The sequence below is a fragment of the Hypomesus nipponensis genome, chromosome 5 (assembly GCF_054491055.1).
Source record: "Hypomesus nipponensis isolate SF chromosome 5, ASM5449105v1, whole genome shotgun sequence".
NCBI classification, from domain to species: Eukaryota; Metazoa; Chordata; class Actinopteri; order Osmeriformes; family Osmeridae; genus Hypomesus; species Hypomesus nipponensis.
The window spans coordinates 12,678,423-12,696,403 of NC_140365.1; the positions used below are offsets into that span (position 1 = coordinate 12,678,423).

A 17,981-nucleotide genomic window follows, 5' to 3' on the forward strand; every position below is an offset into this window, starting at 1 on the left:
TACATAGACAACCTAGGTGTCAAACGTTTCGTCTTGGTAGCGATTGAGTTGCTTGTATTGGGATTTACGTTCCGTTGCACGGTTTAAGCAGAAATTATGTTTTTGTGGTGAAAAGTGAAGCTAACGGTGGCTAACTTGTTACTGACGCCACTAATGTCACGAAAACTCGCGTGACTATCTCAAGCAGAACATTAGTTTAGCAGCTTGTTAACTTCTGGGAGATGGCTAAGCTAACTGCTTTACTACAAGGCAGCTGCAGAAACGCCACAAGCAAAGAGGCCTGGGTGATAATTATTTGCTCATTTTACTTTGTGATATGACACACAATTGTAATGTGTAATGTACAATATAAGCTAGTATTATTAAGGAAGTACATCTACTTTTGTAAACAGTAGTCTACTATTTTACTGAAGCATTAGCATCATGACATCTGTTTTATATCATTAAAGTGAACATTCCTCACAAATACATTTTCGTTGTAGGATTTACTATGACATTAGATTACAAGTAAACGATTTGTGGGTGAAATTATCATTACCTGTGGTTTCAAACCAGTGTAGCTCACTCCAACGCTGTAGCCTAGTCTAGTAGCTAACAAAAACATCTCCACAGCTGTTTACAGTACTAGTTGGAAGTCAAACGGCGGCACATTTTCGGCACTACCCTTACTTAAATCAAAAGTCTTTCAATGGGTGAAACTATCTGACTAGTGACTACTAACCTGAACTCCATTGCCACAGCCTAAACTTTGTCAATCTGTTCATTAAAATAATTCATTTCAGCCTAGACCGTACAACGGAAGTAACGTTAAATCGAATTCAACCAACGCAATCGCTACCAAGACAGTCTAGTAGTAGTTGTAGCCTACAATTTACCGGGGCACCTTCTCCACACAGCAGGGCTATATCGCATTTTGCCTTGTTACTGACAATGATCGCTACCACTGACATGTTTATGAATGAGTGATTTTCCCCTAAATAAATGTCAAGCTTATTGATGTTTTTGGGGGCATATTTTCAGTTAGCCTAGTACTATTTAAATCTCGATTCCATCTGAGATAGCTACAGCTGGTAACGTTGTTGTTAAATTAAGCTTCAAAAGGTTGTTTTTTTTTATTAATGAATGAATGCAATGAGTGGGCTAAATGCCTGAAAATATCACGAGAAGGGAAAAACTTACGATGACGTTTAAGTCATAGAGATTAGGTCAATTTTTACACTGGTCTGCCAAATGTATTCATTTTGATTCAACTATGAGGTTGCTGATCACCATTCCCTCTTGCAGGGGAAATGAAAAGACAATTAGGGCTGCAACTAACGGTTATTTTAATAATCGATTAATCTGACGATTCTTTCCCCGATTAATCGATGAATCAGATAAAATAACAAAAGCTAAAAAGCATTAATTTCCAACCCTTTATTCAAAAACAAAACTGACAGTGCAAATTCACAGTCCAAAAAAAGTTCAGAATGTGCAAAAAACAGGCACACAATTTTGAAAAAGTTATTAATATTAGCGTGGATTTAATGCTATTTTAGTTTAGTTTGGTTTAAACTTTATTGAAAATTGAAAGGTTGTGGGAGTAGGCCAGACTTTATTAGAATAATCTGGTGTATATTGAAGATTTTTTGACACCATTTTGAAAAAAATGAAGATTTGTGAGGGAGGATTAAGCAATTTTCAAAGATTAGTGATAGATCATTTTATTTGAAACTTCATTGAAAAAGTAAAGGCTGTGGAAGTATACCAGACATTGTTAAGATACTCTGGTATCTGTTTGAGGTTTTATATTCCTAAAAATATCATGAAAGTCTATATTTTTCAAAATGGTATGGGTTGTTTTCACCCGGTCCCTAATGCGATGCTGCAAAGTAGCGTCTTCCGAATGTAAGAAGAATGTAGAATATGAAACTAACTTCACCTCGGTCAATTAACACACTGTTTCGATGTATTTAGTGTGAAATGGTCCCACACATTGGATGACTTGGTTCGTACTGATTTCTCTGCCTCCGCCATGTGTTTCAGAACAACGTTACTCAACAACGTCTCTCCGATGGCCTTTTCTCTATCTCCGCTCCGCGCTCAACTTAACTTTTTTTTAAATACTCAAACATCTCTGCAACATGCTGAGTGGCGTGATAATTGCGTGACACAACGAATCGATAATGAAATTCGTTGCCAATGCTTTTGATAATCGATTTTAATCGATTTAATCGATTTGTTGTTGCAGTCCTAAAGACAACTATGTCATTCTACTCTCCACTCTTAGTATTTTGAGTTGTAAATAAGCAGACAAAATATGCTTTTAAATATATGTAATCTTTATAAATAAGTAGGCTATGCATTTTTATATAAAAATGTACAGAAATATCAGTTGTAAAATGTAATTTAAATACGGACCCCTGCAACCAACACAATCAAGCACACCCTACAATTTCCCCAGAAATTGTACCCTCTCTAGTTCACTTTTAATATACTTTTAAGTATGCTTTGAAAAAAGTTCACTTTTGATATACTTTTAAGGAGTATGCTTTGAAAATAGTTCACTTTTGTAAGAAGTATACTAAGAAAAAAGTTCACTTTTGATGTACTTTTAAGTATGGTTTGAAAAAAGTTCACTTTTGATATACTTTTAAGAAGTATGCTTCGAAACTGAAAATGGTATACATTTCTTCTGGAGTAGGATGTACATTTTCTATTATTACATTTATCTACTAGTCAAAATTATTTTAAAGTACATTACAGGTAAAACATTTTTTATCCATCTCATTCTGATTTTTCACGTCTATGAAAATCTATCATGCAATGCACACTGAATCTTTTTTTGTTACTGAAGCTGTAACCTTAATTACTGCCAAAACATTCTGAAGCCCTATACTCTTATACTAATAATTATCAATTGGAGTATTAATGGGAAAAAAACTAAAAAGCTACTTGAGAATTTGTCAAACTGACTGAAGAACAAAATAACGATGTGAAATAATGAAGATAGTGTGGCTCATTGGCTAGTCAATTCCCATGATGCAAGGCGGTAAATAGTGTTAAAATTTGCTGATAAGTTTGCCGTTTGTTCAAAAGTAACTTCATGAAATTCGTTTTTTTAAATGTGTCTGCTTAGAATGTAGTGTTTTGTTGCGTGGTAATTATCATTGTTGTGCTGTTTTACCATTGTAACAATGAGTGAAATTACTGTTACGTTTCATGAGAATAGCTGGATTTGTAAAATGTTGATGCCTGTGCAGTAAGTAGCTTCTTTCAGAATCTGCAGTGTAACTTTGTGGGGGCCCCCGCTCTCGCCATGTGACGCAAGATCTGAGGGGCCCCTAAACATTTTAATTTACTAGTAAGTCATAGTAAAATTAAATGTATTAAGTTTACTTCTTGAGGTACTCACATTAATTGAAAGTGAACTTGAAAGTATTGCAAAGTATACTTTGAGGCTCTTTAGGAAGTATACTTCATAAACTGAAAGTGTACTACACAGGTTACTTTAGATATTATAAATGCAACACCTGTAGGTGCAGTCTCTTGCCAGATAGTATAACAACAGGATATTGAATACAGAAGTACTGCATGATGGGAGCGCGAAGAGCCTTATTTCTCCCATTTTGTGCAGGGGTCGCAAGACAACCCAATGTCGCAGAGCGAAGAGCCAGAGTCGGTACATACGCCTGGATTATGCCCAGCAAAGACATGTGTCAGAGAATTGTGCCTGATCCTTACAGTGATACCAGTGAAGCAACCTTAGGGGGAAGTTGGGTGTGAGCACTTGGGGAGCTTGAAGGTTAGACCCCTCTGCCCTCTGCATTCTTGCCAATCTGCAGAGGGCCTATGATACCGGTCGGTAGACCAATAAGGAGGTGGGAGAGGATTGTTGCCTGGATGAGCAGCTGGGTGGGGTACTCTGTCAGAAAAGGAAGAGTCCTATTGATGTTGAATAGAGAATACTGGCAGGTCTGTATTATACAAGTCAATAAACGTGTATCAAGTCAAATTTGAATACAGATTTACTTTTCTGTTGATAAGATCATAAACATGTTAGTGTGTCTTCTATACACTTGAAAGCACCATAACCCTCCAAGGATTTTACAAAACAAACTTAGAATATGGGGAGGAACCACTGTGCGGGGTTCCAGGGACAATGTTCCTGCACTCCTTTTCTGAACTATTGCACAAAGATATGCTTATGGACTATAATACTGTGGTGCTTAAGCATGCCTTATAATGTGACTATAATGTGTGTGTCTGTGTGTGTGTATTGGAGAAACCTGGTAACCTGATAGAGACTTCAAGAGTGTGTGTGGGTCTGCTTAACAACACAGTGCACCAACTCAGTGCCTGCCAGCTCTCTGAAGTCAGGCCACTAGAACATGATGTGAACAGGCTAAGCCTTAAAAAAAATTATGTCAGAAGAAAAAATAATTGCAGCCCTGTCTATCTGAAAGAGCAATACCTTGATGATTCCTGCAAGAGGGAGTCAGTCTGCTAATCTATTACTGCCTTTGAGTCTATGGACTTTAGGGAGCCTCTCAAACTGTTAATCTGTATTACTAGCACATTGATTGCATGGTGAGATTACATCAAAGATAAAATGTTACAGTAGGATTAATGGACACACTCTTTATAATTGGAGGCTCGGGTTGATGTTGTACTGCATTGTTTGTTTCATGTTGGGAGTGATCACAGGTGATTCAGGATAGTTATTCCTACACACAGGGAATGTCAAGAGTATGTCTTTTTTTTTCCTCTTTGGGAAAGCTCCTATTTATTATATTTATATTATTATTATATTATCTTTTCATTATGATGAATGTACTCCTGACTGTAGACACCTAGTAATGGGATGAGGTTACCCTTGAGCTGTAGGAAACACAATCAACACACATTGAGGGAAATGGCGCAATCTTTGGATTGAGTAATGTGTGCACCCTAGTCTTTGTGAGGACTCATGTCACATACCAGAGCCTATTAGGAGAATTGTCTCTCTAGTAGACTTTCTTTAACACTTTCTCAAATCTCTGACATTGTATCTATGAAACATATAGTCCTTTCCTGTTTTGAACCTGCTGATGAACTGACAAATGTAAAAGGTAAACACCTACGTTTTCACATACGGGTCGGAGAAGCCGTTGGCGTCCATGGCGGCCAAGTGTGCACAGCGGACGATGCCAACCACCAGGCCAGACTTCTGGGAGCTGTACTTGAGAGAGATCATGATGCGGCCCCGCTCCTCCAGGGACTTATCGTCAGTCTTGTCAATCTGGAGGGAGGGACGGAGGAATTTATAGGTCAAAAAGCTTAATCAATGGATTTGAGTAAGTGCCCCGTCACAGAAAACGGGGTTCTTGGAATGTTAAAAATTACAATATCTGAGAGGAAAAGAAAATATGTTATACAACAACCAACAACCGGCCCAGCTCATATACCGTTAAAAGCAATACAGTGCATCTGGAAAGTATTCACAGTGCTTTACCTTTTGCTGTTACAGCCTTCTTCCAAAATGGATTCAATACATTTTTTACCTCAGAATTCTACACACAATACCCCATAATGACAAAGTGAAAAAAGTTTGTTTCTTATTTATTATTGATTGCAAAAATCAAGAATGGAAATATAACATTTACATAAGTATTCACAGACTTTTGCCTAATACTTTGTTGAAGCACCTTTAGCAGCAATGACAGCGTCAAGTCTTTTTGAGTATGATGCTACTTTATTGTACTTTATAGTACTTCTAATAAGGAATGGACCAAAGACCAAGGTATAAGGTTGACCATTTACTTGGCATAACTTCAAGTCTGAACACTCGCGCATGTGCACTCATTACATAGCAAAACCTGCTCACTACATCTCCCCCTTTTAAACTGATACTTTCAGGATCGTCGTCGTCGTCATCTGCCGCTTGTCCGGGGATCGGGTCGCGGGGGCAACAACCTAAGCAGGGAGGCCCAGGCTTCCCTCTCCCCGGCCACTTCCACCACCTCTTCCTGGGGGACCCCGAGGCGTTCCCAGGCCAGCCGAGTGACATAGTCCCTCCAGCGTGTCCTGGGTCTTCCCCGGGGCCTCTTCCCAGTGGGACGTGCCCGGAACACCTCACCAGGGAGGCGTCCAGGAGGCATCCTAATCAGATGCCCGAGCCACCTCAGCTGGCTCCTCTCGACGCGGAGGAGCAGCGGTTCTACTCTGAGCCTCTCCCGGATGACCGAGCTTCTCACCCTATCTCTAAGGGAGAGCCCGGACACCCTGTGGAGAAAGCTCATTTCGGCCGCTTGTATTCGCGATCTCGTTCTTTCGGTCACTACCCATACTTCGTGACCATAGGTGAGGGTAGGAACGTAGATCGACTGGTAAATAGAGAGCTTTGCCTTTCGACTCAGCTCCTTCTTCACCACGACGGACCGATGCAGAGCCCGCATCACTGCGGACGCCGCACCGATCCGCCTGTCGACCTTGCGCTCCATTCTTCCCTCACTCGTGAACAAGACCCCGAGATACTTGAACTCCTCCACTTGGTTCAGGATCTCCTCCCCGACCCGGAGATGGCACTCCACCCTTTTCCGGTCGATAACCATGGCCTCAGATTTGGAGGTGCTGATTCGCATCCCAGCCGCTTCACATTCGGTTGCGAACCGCTCCAGTGAGAGCTGAAGGTCACGGCCCGATGAAGCCAACAGGACCACATCATCTGCAAAAAGCAGCGACCCAATCCTGAGGTCACCAAACCGGACCCCCTCAACACCCTGGCTGCGCCTAGAAATCCTGTCCATATAGGTAATGAACAGAATCGGTGACATAGGGCAGCCCTGGCGGAGTCCAACCCTCACCGGAAACAAGTTCGACTTACTACCGGCGATGCGGACCAAACTCTGGCACCGGTCGTACAGGGACCGGACAGCCCCGATCACGGAATCCGGTACCCCGTACTCTCGGAGCACCCCCCACGAGCCCCCGAGGGACACGGTCGAACGCCTTTTCCAAATCCACAAAACATGTGTAGACTGGTTGGGCGAACTCCCATGTACCCTCCAGGACTCCGCGGAGGGTATAGAGCTGGTCCACTGTTCCACGGCCAGGACGAAAACCACATTGCTCCTCCTGAATCCGAGGTTCGACGATCCGGCGGACCCTCCTCTCCAGGACCCCTGAATAGACTTTCCCAGGGAGGCTGAGGAGTGTGATCCCCCTAAAGTTGGAGCACACCCTCCGGTCCCCCTTTTTAAAGAGGGGAACCACCACCCCGCTCTGCCAGTCCAGAGGCACTGTCCCCGATGTCCACGCGATGTTGCAGAGTCGTGTCAACCAAGACAGCCCTACAACATCCAGAGCCTTAAGGAACTCCGGGCGGACCTCGTCCACCCCAGGGGTCCTGCCACCGCAGAGCTTTTCAACCACATCGGCGACCTCGGCCCCAGAGATAGAAGGGCCCCCCCCCGATGTCCCCAGACTCTGCCTACACGTCGGAAAGCGTGTTGGTGGAATTAAGGAGGTCTTCGAAGTATTCCTTCCACCAATCCAGGACGTCCCCCGTCGAAGTCAGCAGCGCACTGTCCCCACCGTATACAGTGTTGACAGAGCACTGCTTCCCCCTCCTGAGTCGCCGGATGGTGGTCCAGAACCTTTTTGAAGCCGTTCGGAAGTCATTCTCCATGGCCTCGCCGAACTCCTCCCATGCCCGGGTTTTTGCCTCCGCGACCGCCAAAGCCGCGTTCCGCTTGGCCTGCCGGTACACATCAGCTGCCTCAGGAGTCCTACCAGCCAAAAAAGCCCGATAGGCCTCCTTCTTCAGCTTGACGGCATCCCTCACCTCCGGAGTCCACCACCGGGTCCGAGGGTTACCGCCGCGACATGCACCGACCGCCTTGCGGCCGCAGCTCCGGTTAGCCGCTTCAACAATGGAGGCCCGGAACACGGCCCATTCGGACTCAATGTCCTCTGCCCCCCCCGAGACATGATCGAAGCTCTCCTGGAGGTAGGAGTTGAAGCTCCTTCTGACAGAGGGTTCCGCCAGCCGTTCCCAGCAGACCCTCACATTACGTTTGGGCCTGCCAGGCCTGACCGGCGTCCTCCCCCACCATCGGAGCCAACTCACCACCAGGTGGTGATCAGTTGACAGCTCCGCCCCTCTCCTCACCCGAGTGTCCAAGACATGCGGCCTCAAGTCCGACGACACGACTACGAAGTCGATCATCGAACTGAGACCTCGGGTGTCCTGGTGCCAAGTGCACATAAGGAAACCCTTATGCTTGAACATGGTGTTCGTTATGGACAAGCCGTGTTTAGCACAGAAGTCCAACACAGAACACCACTCGGGTTCAGATCGGGGGGGCCGTTCCTCCCAATCACGCCCCTCCAGGTCTCACTGTCATTGCCCACATGAGCATTGAAGTCCCCCAGGAGGACGAGGGAATCCCCCCGAGGAGCGCTTTCCAGCACCCCCTCCAGGGACTCCAAAAAGGGTGGGTACTCTGAGCTGCCGTTTGGTGCATAAGCACAAACAACAGTGAGGACCCGTCCCCCCACCCGAAGGCGGAGGGAGGCTACCCTCTCATCCACCGGGGTGAACCCCAATGTACAGGCGCCGAACCGAGGGGAAACAAGTATTCCCACCCCAGCTCGACGCCTCTCACCAAGGGCAACTCCAGAGTGGAAGAGAGTCCAGCCCCTCTCAAGGCGACTGGTTCCGGAGCCTATGCTGTGCGTCGAGGCAAAGCCAACTATATCTAGCCGGAAACTCTCTACCTCGCGCACCAGCTCAGGCTCCTTACCCGCCAGCGAGGTGACGTTCCACGTCCCTAAAGCTAGCTTCTGCAGCCGAGGATCGGACCGCCAAGGCCCCCGCCTTCGGCCGCTGCCCGTCTCACACTGCACCCGACCCCCATGACCCCTCCTGCGGATGGTGAGCCCACTGGAAGAGGGTCCCACGTTGTCTCTTCGGGCTGTGCCCGACCGGGCCCCATGGGAAAAGCCCCGGCCACCAGGCGCTCGCCATCGAGCCCCACCCCCGGGCCTGGCTCCAGGGGGGGGCCCCGGTGACCCGCTTCCGGGCAGGGGGCAACTGAGAACCATTGTTGTATTTCTTCATGGTTGGTTTTTTTGAGCCACGCTTTGTCTGGTCTTTCACCTGGAACCTGTTTGCCTTGGGAGACCCTACCAGGGGCATAAAGCCCCCGACAACATAGCTTCCAGGATCACTAGGACACGCAAACCCCTCCACTGCGGTAAGGTGGTGACTCAAGGAGGGGGTACTTTCAGGATCTTTACAGAAAACTTAAATCATATGTTGCTAAAACCTAATGCTGATTTTACCAACAAGGCAGGGGATAGCTGGCACCTTTAACACCTATAAACATGAGCATAGGTAAACTAGTTAAATGAACTTCATGTTTTTTTTTTTATCTCATATCTCGACATCCATTCCACATCTCATTTTTCTTGTCTTTTTTTTTTATTTTCTCATATGAACACAGTACATAACCCAACTGAGAGGGTGGACTGCCTGATTCTCTCTGTTGTGGTATGGAGGGTCCTCACTCTTCTGCAACAGGGATTTCACAGCCTTTACTGCACGTTCAGCTTCCCCATTGCTTTGCGGGTAACGGGGGCTACTGGTTACATGTTGAAAGCTGTAATCTTTAGCAAAATCTGCGAACTCTGCGGCAGCAAACTGTGGTCCGTTGTCTGTGATGAGTGTATCTGGCACCCCATGGCGGCTAGAGATGGCTTTTTTGTTCTTAATCAAAGCTGTTGCTGAAGTGCTTGTGAGATTGGAAACCTCAATGTAACGTGAGTAGTAATCAACAACTTCTAAATACTGACCCTTCCACTCAAACAAGTCAGCAGCTAGCCGTTCCCATGGGCGTGATGGCAAGGGTGTGGTCATCAGAGGTTCTGTGGCATTTTGACTCTCTTTAGCACAAATTTCACACTGGCATACCTTCTCTCTGATTTGATTTGTCAGCCCGGGCCACCACACTGCTCCAAGATGTCCTCTTGCATGCTTGCTGGAATCAGTAATGAATGAATGAATGAATGGATACTTTATTAATCCCAAGAGAAATGTATGTCACCAGTATCTTATACACATATACACCTCACCGACATCATACATAAATCACATATACATACACATCACAGGGAGAACATATTCACACAGAGTGTTTCCAGATAGAGGAAAAGGTCCGACCCTATTGTACAAAGTGCAATGATTATGAGTGTCAGTGTCCAGGAGGACAGTGATCTTGTGCTGCTGGTGTGGATAGTGTGTGTGTGTGTGTTTGGAAAGTGCAAAGAGCAAAGTGCTAGTGCAGAATGTGTAAGGGGTAAGGTAGTAAAGTCTGTGCATGGGACTGAGATGAGATGGGCAGGGGAGGGCAGACTGAGGAAGACTCATGCAGAGAAGTCCATGTCCCCTTCTGGGTGGCATTAAAAAGCTGAATGGCCTTGGGGACAAAGGACTTCCTCAGCCTGTCCGATGAGCATGACAGTGACAGGAGTCTGCTACTGAATGTGCTCCTCTGTCAGTTAAGAGTACTGTATAGTGGGTAGTGGTCATTGTCCAAGATGGTCAGCAACCTGCTCAGGGTCCTTCTCTCCGCCACTGGAGTGAGGCAGTCCAGTTCAGAGCCGACAACAGCTCCCGCCTTCCTCACCAGCCTGTCCAGTCGCCCTGCATCCCTCTTCTTTATGCTGCTTCCCCAGCACACCACAGCATAAAAAAGGATGCTGGCAACAACAGACTGGTAGAACATGCGCAGGAGTTTGCTGCAGACATTGAAAGACCTCAGCCTCCTCAAGAAGTAGATTCGGCTCTGCCCCTTTTTGTAGATTGCATCAATGTTGGCTGACCAGTCCAATTTGTTGTCCATATGAACACCTAAGTATTTGTATGTGTTGACCACCTCCACACTGACCCCCTCGATGGAGACTGGTAGCAGAGGAGGCTGGGACATCCTAAAGTCCACCACCATCTCCTTGGTCTTGGTGGCGTTCAGCTGCAGGTGGTTATTCCTACACCACTGCACAAAGTTATCTCAGTAGTCTCCTTCCTTTCATCAACAGGCCATCCACCATCAACAGGTCATTTCTGTATTGCCAAAAGTGCTTCAACTGTGGCGCAGAACTGTTTCTTTCCCACCCTGCGTGGATCAGGGAGGACAGCTGCTTACACACAAGATCTTCTTCTTGAGCTCTTCTTATTTGTAGCAATTTCTCAGGTGTGGCTGGGAGTTGCTGAATGACCTCATTGATGTGAGCTGTCACGTCATTCTGGAGCGCAAGGTCTTCCTCTGTTGCAGTACACAGGAGTGAAGATTTTTCCCTGGCACATGTATTATCGAGTAGGAAAAACGCAGAAGTCTCAATCTGAAGTGCATAATACGAGGCGGGACGTCATCCAGCGGCCTTGATCTTAGAAGACTGATTAATGGTTTGTGGTCAGTTTGCATCTCAAAGCGTAGGCCCAGGAGGTAGGTCCGAAATCTTTCGTAAGCCCAGGTGACAGCAAGGGCCTCCTTTTAGATTTGGGCATATCTGCGCTCTGTCTCGGTCATGCTGTGAGATATGAAAGCCACTGGTCTCCAGATTCTTGAAGTTGAGACAAGACCCCCTCCTAATCCATAAGAGGATGCAACTGCTGAAACCCTGGTCTGTTTTGTCTGGACTGTACTGGGCAAGGACAGTAGATGAGCTGAGCTCCTTTTTCACCTTTTCAAAGTCACACTGCTGCGCTACTTCCCACATCCACATGTTGTCAGCTTTCAGGAAGTCTCTGATTAGCCCTGTGAGCTCTACCAGGTTAGGAGAGAATTTTCCCATATAGTTGACCATCCCCATGAAGCATTTTATGTCAGCCAGGTCTTTGGGTGGCGGCATCTCTCTAATCACCCTGATCTTCTCGGGATCTGCTCGTATGCCCTTTGAACTGACAATGTTTTCGAGAAATTTGACCTGCTTCACTGCAAACTGACATTTACATTTAGTCATTTAGCAGACGCTCTTATCCAGAGCGACTTACAGTAAGTACAGGGACATTCCCCCCGAGGCAAGTAGGGTGAAGTGCCTTGCCCAAGGACACAACGTCATTTGGCACGGCGGGGAATCGATCTGGCAACCTTCTGATTACTAGCCCGACTCCCTCACCGCTCAGCCATCTGACTCCGCATTGATTGAATGACATTTGTCATTCAGAATTAGGCCTCGCTGCTGCAGACTTTGCAATACTTGTCATCATGCTCTCTGGGCGTAGCATTGAACACCAGGATGTCATCTGCATGACACAAAGTTCCCTCCAGGCCGTCAAGCATCTGTGTCAGTCGCATCTGAAAGTGTTCTGGTGCGGACGACATTCCAAAGGGAAGCCGATTAAAACAATAACGGCCTATTGGTGTGATGACGGTGGTGAGTGGAGCTGAGACTTTAAGTAAAGGCACCTGCCAAACACCTGCAGTGGCATCCAGTTTGGAAAAAATCCTTGCTCCAGCTAGCTTAGCTAGCGTCGACAGCTGGAAGAGTATGTCGCTCCCTGCAAACATTTTCGTTCAGGCGGGTTAGGTCGACACATATTCTAATTTTCCCATTAGATTTTGGTACTACAACAATTCCATCACACCACTCTGTAGCTTCCTCTATGGGAGAAATAAAACCCTAACCCATTTCCTCCATCTTTTTTAACTCTTCGTGAACTTTTCCCCTTAAGGGCAATGGTACACGGCGTGGCACAGAGAGGGCAAAGGGAGTGGCATTTTCTTTAAAGGTGACAGGACATGAAAACTTCATTTTATGAGGTTATTTAACATTAATATGAGTTCCCCTAGCCTGCCTTTGGTCCCCCAGTGGCTAGAATTTTCGATAAGTCTAAACAAAGCCCTGGGTGTTCTTCTCCGCCTTTGACAAAATGAAGGCTCAAACGCTCTGTTTGAAAATCTCCTCCAAGTGACATAGATACAAGAAAGGTTACCTCCCCTCTATCTGCTTTGCCCGCCCAGATCATCTGGCCCGCCCATGAGAAACTGAGCTAACACCGTGCAAGGGCAAGTGCGATATCGGTTTTTCCTTGAGAGACATCATGGAGAGCAAACAAACGAAGCACAACAGTTGCTCAGTGCTTGGATGTACAAATGCAAGCACAAATCTTTATTTAATTCCTTCATCCGAGCCTCTGCACAACCAATATCTCAATTTTATTTTCGCTGGAAATGCTCCGACAAAACTTCCCAAAGTGTTGTATGTCTGCGCCAAACATTTCAGCCACTACTGTTTCCTCAACTTGAGCCAACACAAAGCTGGCCTTTCTGGATCATTACTAAATCTCCTTGGTCAAGCTACAAACCTTGGACAAGTAAGTAAACTAACGCTATATCATTTTGTTGCTTTACTGTATATGGTTACTACAGACACAGAAACAGCTCGTTCTGAGGAAAGCTGATTGTGGGACTACTTGTAGTGGCTATAATTCTGCACCATGGCTGAATTTCGGGAAAGAGACTTCAGATACAGTATTAGAGGACCACTAAGGCCTATATAAAAGCATCCAAAAACAGCATGTCATGTCACCTTTAAATTACATTTTGTATTCTCCCTCTAGCTTAACAAAGCCACTGAAAACTGTAGGATATTGTTCTTTGTAGCTTACTTCAGCTGTTGATGGTTTGCACTGGACTGAGCAGGCAGAGGTCCTGTATCGCTGGTAAGCCAAGCAAAGGTGCCACTAAGCCTGGCACGACACACCTGCTGCTTCGCTACAGTTCCATTGTGGCTAATATCTGCAGTAAAATTTCCCTTCACCTCTATGGGAGTGTTACTTGGTCCACACAGTCTTTTTGTTGTCGGTAACGGCTTTCCATGTCGCCTTTGCGAGTACAAATGTGCCGGGATAGCTGTCACTGCAGCGCCCGTGTCCAACTTGAACGTCGCCTGCTGACCATTCACTGTGACCGACTTCTGCCAGAATGTGCTGGATTTTGTACATTTCACTGTGCCCAGGAACAATTTGCATAAGTTTGCACAGTTCTGTCCTATTTCATTTTGAACTTCATCGAACTGCATCCATGTTTGCATCCATGCTATCCATGCTACTCTGTCTTAATGCAGGCTGTTGCTTTTTTATTTAGTCACTTTGACAGATTTTTGTGATAGCTTTCACGAGAGTCAACTCAGAATCTAGCTGTAACGTCTCTGAAAGTCTATGGTCTCTGATGCCTACAACAAGGCGGTCTCTGATCATCTCATCTTGGAGAATTCCATACTGACAATGCTCAGCCAGTTTATGCACAGCAGTATTAAACACTTTGACCGTCTCACCAGTTTTCTGACAACGTTTGTTGAATTTAGCTCTTTCGTAGATTACATTACGCTTGCATATGAAATGCTTATCAAAAGATTGCCTTTGTCGTACTTTTTCTTGATCTCTTCCAACACTGCTAATGTCATGGTGATAGTGATAGACGCTGAAATTAATGTTAGGATTTGAGTGGTAATCAATTGCTTTGACCTTCAGCTAAAATAAATAAGAGCAAAATGAAAATATGTTGAGGGAGATGATGTGTGTTCAAAAAGCTAAAGGTAATTTACCTATAAGATGTGATGCATTTGAAATTACATTTTTGCAATCTTTCTTAATTTCTTAAGGTTTACACTTATTTTCTGTTTTGTATCTGTTTGATTGCTAATGCCTCGTTCTGCCTGTAGGATAGTCAACGTGTAGCTTATGGTCGTCCATTGCGACATTGGACTTGACCAAGCTATATCGTGTCCGTTGTCTCTTTTCTATAATTCCCCTTTACAGGTATTAACGGAGGTTGTGATGTGTTTTTACTTGTGGGTTTGATACTGAAATGAATATGTACTGTGAATTGTTGATTGGTGTCACAGTTTAAGTATTTTAATTTGTCAGACTTGAAAAGTTCAGTTGTATTTTAGCCTAAGTTGCGTGAAGCTGTGTTGAATGGAGGTAGCTTACAGTTGTCACTTTTCCAAAACATCTGTGTTTCACTCATTTCTTGTTGGTATGTTGGTATGCTTATGTTGGTATGTTTATTACATAATGCTTTCATTAGATGTCATATTTCAAGTTGAAATGCCAAATGTTTGAGATGCATAAAAATCCATTGCGACATTGGACTTGACCAAGCTACATCATGTCCTTTGTCTCTTGTCTATAATTCCCCTTTACAGGGGCACAACACTAACGTGTTCAAAACATCATCCGCCATGTGCCCCATGGTGTAAACTAGCGGGTTAACTGATACTCTTCACTCTTTGCATCGAGTCTTGCCGCTATGCGGAATCTTTCAAAACGTCAGATCCAATTAGGCCAACTACCAAAGTCTCCAAAGTCAAAAGCTTCGGGTGGACTTATTGAAAAAAGAGAATTTTACTGAGAAGTGGCTTCCGTCTGGCCACTCTACCATACATGCCTGATTAGTGGAGTGCTGCAGAGATGGTAGTCCTACTGGAAGGTTCTCCTCTCTTTACAGAGCAACGCTGGAGCTCTGTCAGAGTTACCATCGGGTTCTTGGTCACTTCCCTGACTAAGGCCCTTCTCCCCCAATTGCTCAGTTTGGCCGGGTAGCCAACTCTAGGAAGAGTCTTGGGGTGCGTTTCCCGAAAGCATCGTAAACCTAAGTTTATCGTAGAGTCCATCGTATGATGGATCTTAGTTGTACGGCCGTTTCCCGAAACCATTGTAGCTAAAGAGGCACTTGAAAATCGTCGTAGATTAACGAGAGCTCCAGACCAGTCCTAGATTGCTAAGTGCATCGTAGCACAGAGACTCAGTGGAGACACACGTAGGCCGACCATGAAAACATTAAACTCATGCTGAAAGTTACTTCCGATGGAAAATAAGATTATTTTGGTCCTCTTTTTACACCAGTTACACTGGAACTGGGATATTTCTTAGTGAACCATACAAGTTTAACTGCCGAAAAAAAAGAATCTGGTTTATTCTCAAGTAAATTTAGGACAAGTAAATTTGATTTGGTGGGTTTGGCGCATGCAATGAAGGTATTTAAAAAACAATGTCAGTCTTATTCAAAATACTATAAAATTAAAATATGGCTGTTGTAATGTGCAATAGTAACTAGAAATGCATTAACGTAATGCTTTTACGAGTAGCCTACAATAACACAACAACAATTGAACATTGAAGATGTTTATTAGAATTATAGGGCTAGCACGCCAAGCCCGGTGGATGAAGTGGCTGGTGGCAGAGCTGAGTCTGATGTTATGAGATGGTGGCACCCAGGAAATGGAAAGACTCCACAGGGTTGACTGGGAAGTCACACAGGGTGAAGGGGCCAAGAGGGAGTGAAAACTACTACTAATACAAAAATCATAAAAGCCATTGAAGATAGCCTAAGTCCAGCACTGCAGACTTGTGCCCTCTGGTTGTGGGGAATTGGATGTGGTCTGGGATGTGGCAAAGTAATGCAGTTGTGACAGCTTGCACAGATCTTGAAACTGACGCCTTGGAGAGCCCATGTCCATCTCCAATAACCTCCAGAAAACTGCCAGTGGCATAGAACCTTAACACTGCCAGTAGTTGGGTTGCAGGGGTCAGTGGAAAGGACCTCCTTGTTAAACCTCTGCATGTCTGCTTCTATATGGATCAGGAGCATCATGATATCATGATGTCATCTGACATATCTTACACTCATAATGAGTATAATTGATCAACCATCAATTAAAGCAGAGTTTATTATTCATGTCAGAAACAATGATTCCATGTTGAAGATATGGGGTATTCATTACTTATGTGTTTGTCATTTGTCACAATGTCATTTGTGGCCAATATTTGAGAATTATGAGATTGCAAACATGGTCTTGGAAATCTGTTGGCCTATGCAAGATTGTAGATATGGTCAGCAATAGAAAATAAGACAGTAAATATGTTGGATTGAGATGCTTGTATTTGTACATTGAATTATTTAGGCTGCTAGCTGGGACATGCCATGTGTGATACCATTTATATGCATGGTTTTTAACTTTGTAGTTCAATCAAGAAGTAAATATTGGACTCACATATATATATTTGCCTATGGAAAGTGTAGTACCAAGAACAGTTAAAAACCAAGGCACAAGTAATTTGAGAAATAGTTGTTTTATGGGAGTTTGTTCTCGCTGCTCCTGCTCCTCACGTGGATCTAGGTGAAAAAACATGTAAGGATTGGACAGGCAACACTGAATATACAACCCGGTATCAATACACAATTCAGCCTTTACTTAATTTAAATAAACATTGTATGCTTAGGCTATAAGGTAACCTAAATTTGACACTACCTTGTTGATTGGGCAGAAGAATAGGCACAGAAATGGAGGGCCTTGTGAACTTAATTTCTTCAAACAAGAGCTTCCTCACCTCAATTTGGAGACAAGCCCACTTAATTTCCAAGACCTCCTATTGGTTTTAGCATCCTGTGTCGCTGATTGCAGGGTCCTAACCACGGTGTTAAACTCAGGTGCAGCATAGTTTGCACGTTCACCTTATTGTCTTTGCCTTCATGTAGCATTATACAATGTACATTGAAAAGTACTCAAATAAGTAGCCTATAATAAATGTAAAAAAAAAAAATTCTACCGTAATTCGCCAAATATTTTGGTTAACGTTTTAATTTTAAAGTCTTAAAGTTGCGTTAGAAGAATCACATTTCAGTACAATGGACAGCGTCTTGTTAAGTGCAACTTAATAGACACGTACGATGGTTGTCCTTACGAGCATGTTCGGGAAACGCACGTAGAAATAACGATGGATCGTTATTTTGATCGTAGAGAACCCTCGTAACAGCTACGATCCATCGTTATTGGGAAACGCACCCCTGGTGGTTCCAAAACGTCTTCCATTTACGTATGATGGAGGCCACTGTGCTCATTGGGACCTTCAATGCTGCAGACTTTTTTTATGTACCCTTTCCCAGATCTGTGCCTCGATACAATCCTGTCTCAGAGGTATACAGACAATCCCTTGGGACTTTATGGCTTGGTTT

At 44.5% G+C, this 17,981-nt stretch overlaps 1 protein-coding gene across 2 annotated transcripts in view; it reads right to left on the reverse strand.

Moving 5' to 3' along the window:
* The window catches only part of doc2b (double C2-like domains, beta), a 303,902-nt gene that overhangs the window by 58,362 nt on the left and 227,559 nt on the right, over positions 1 to 17,981 (reverse strand). For both annotated transcript variants that reach the window (XM_084698130.1, XM_084698129.1), the window contains one exon: positions 5,103 to 5,260. In XM_084698130.1, the coding sequence (XP_084554256.1) occupies positions 5,103 to 5,260 (158 nt within the window). The remainder of the gene's footprint in view (positions 1 to 5,102; positions 5,261 to 17,981) is intronic.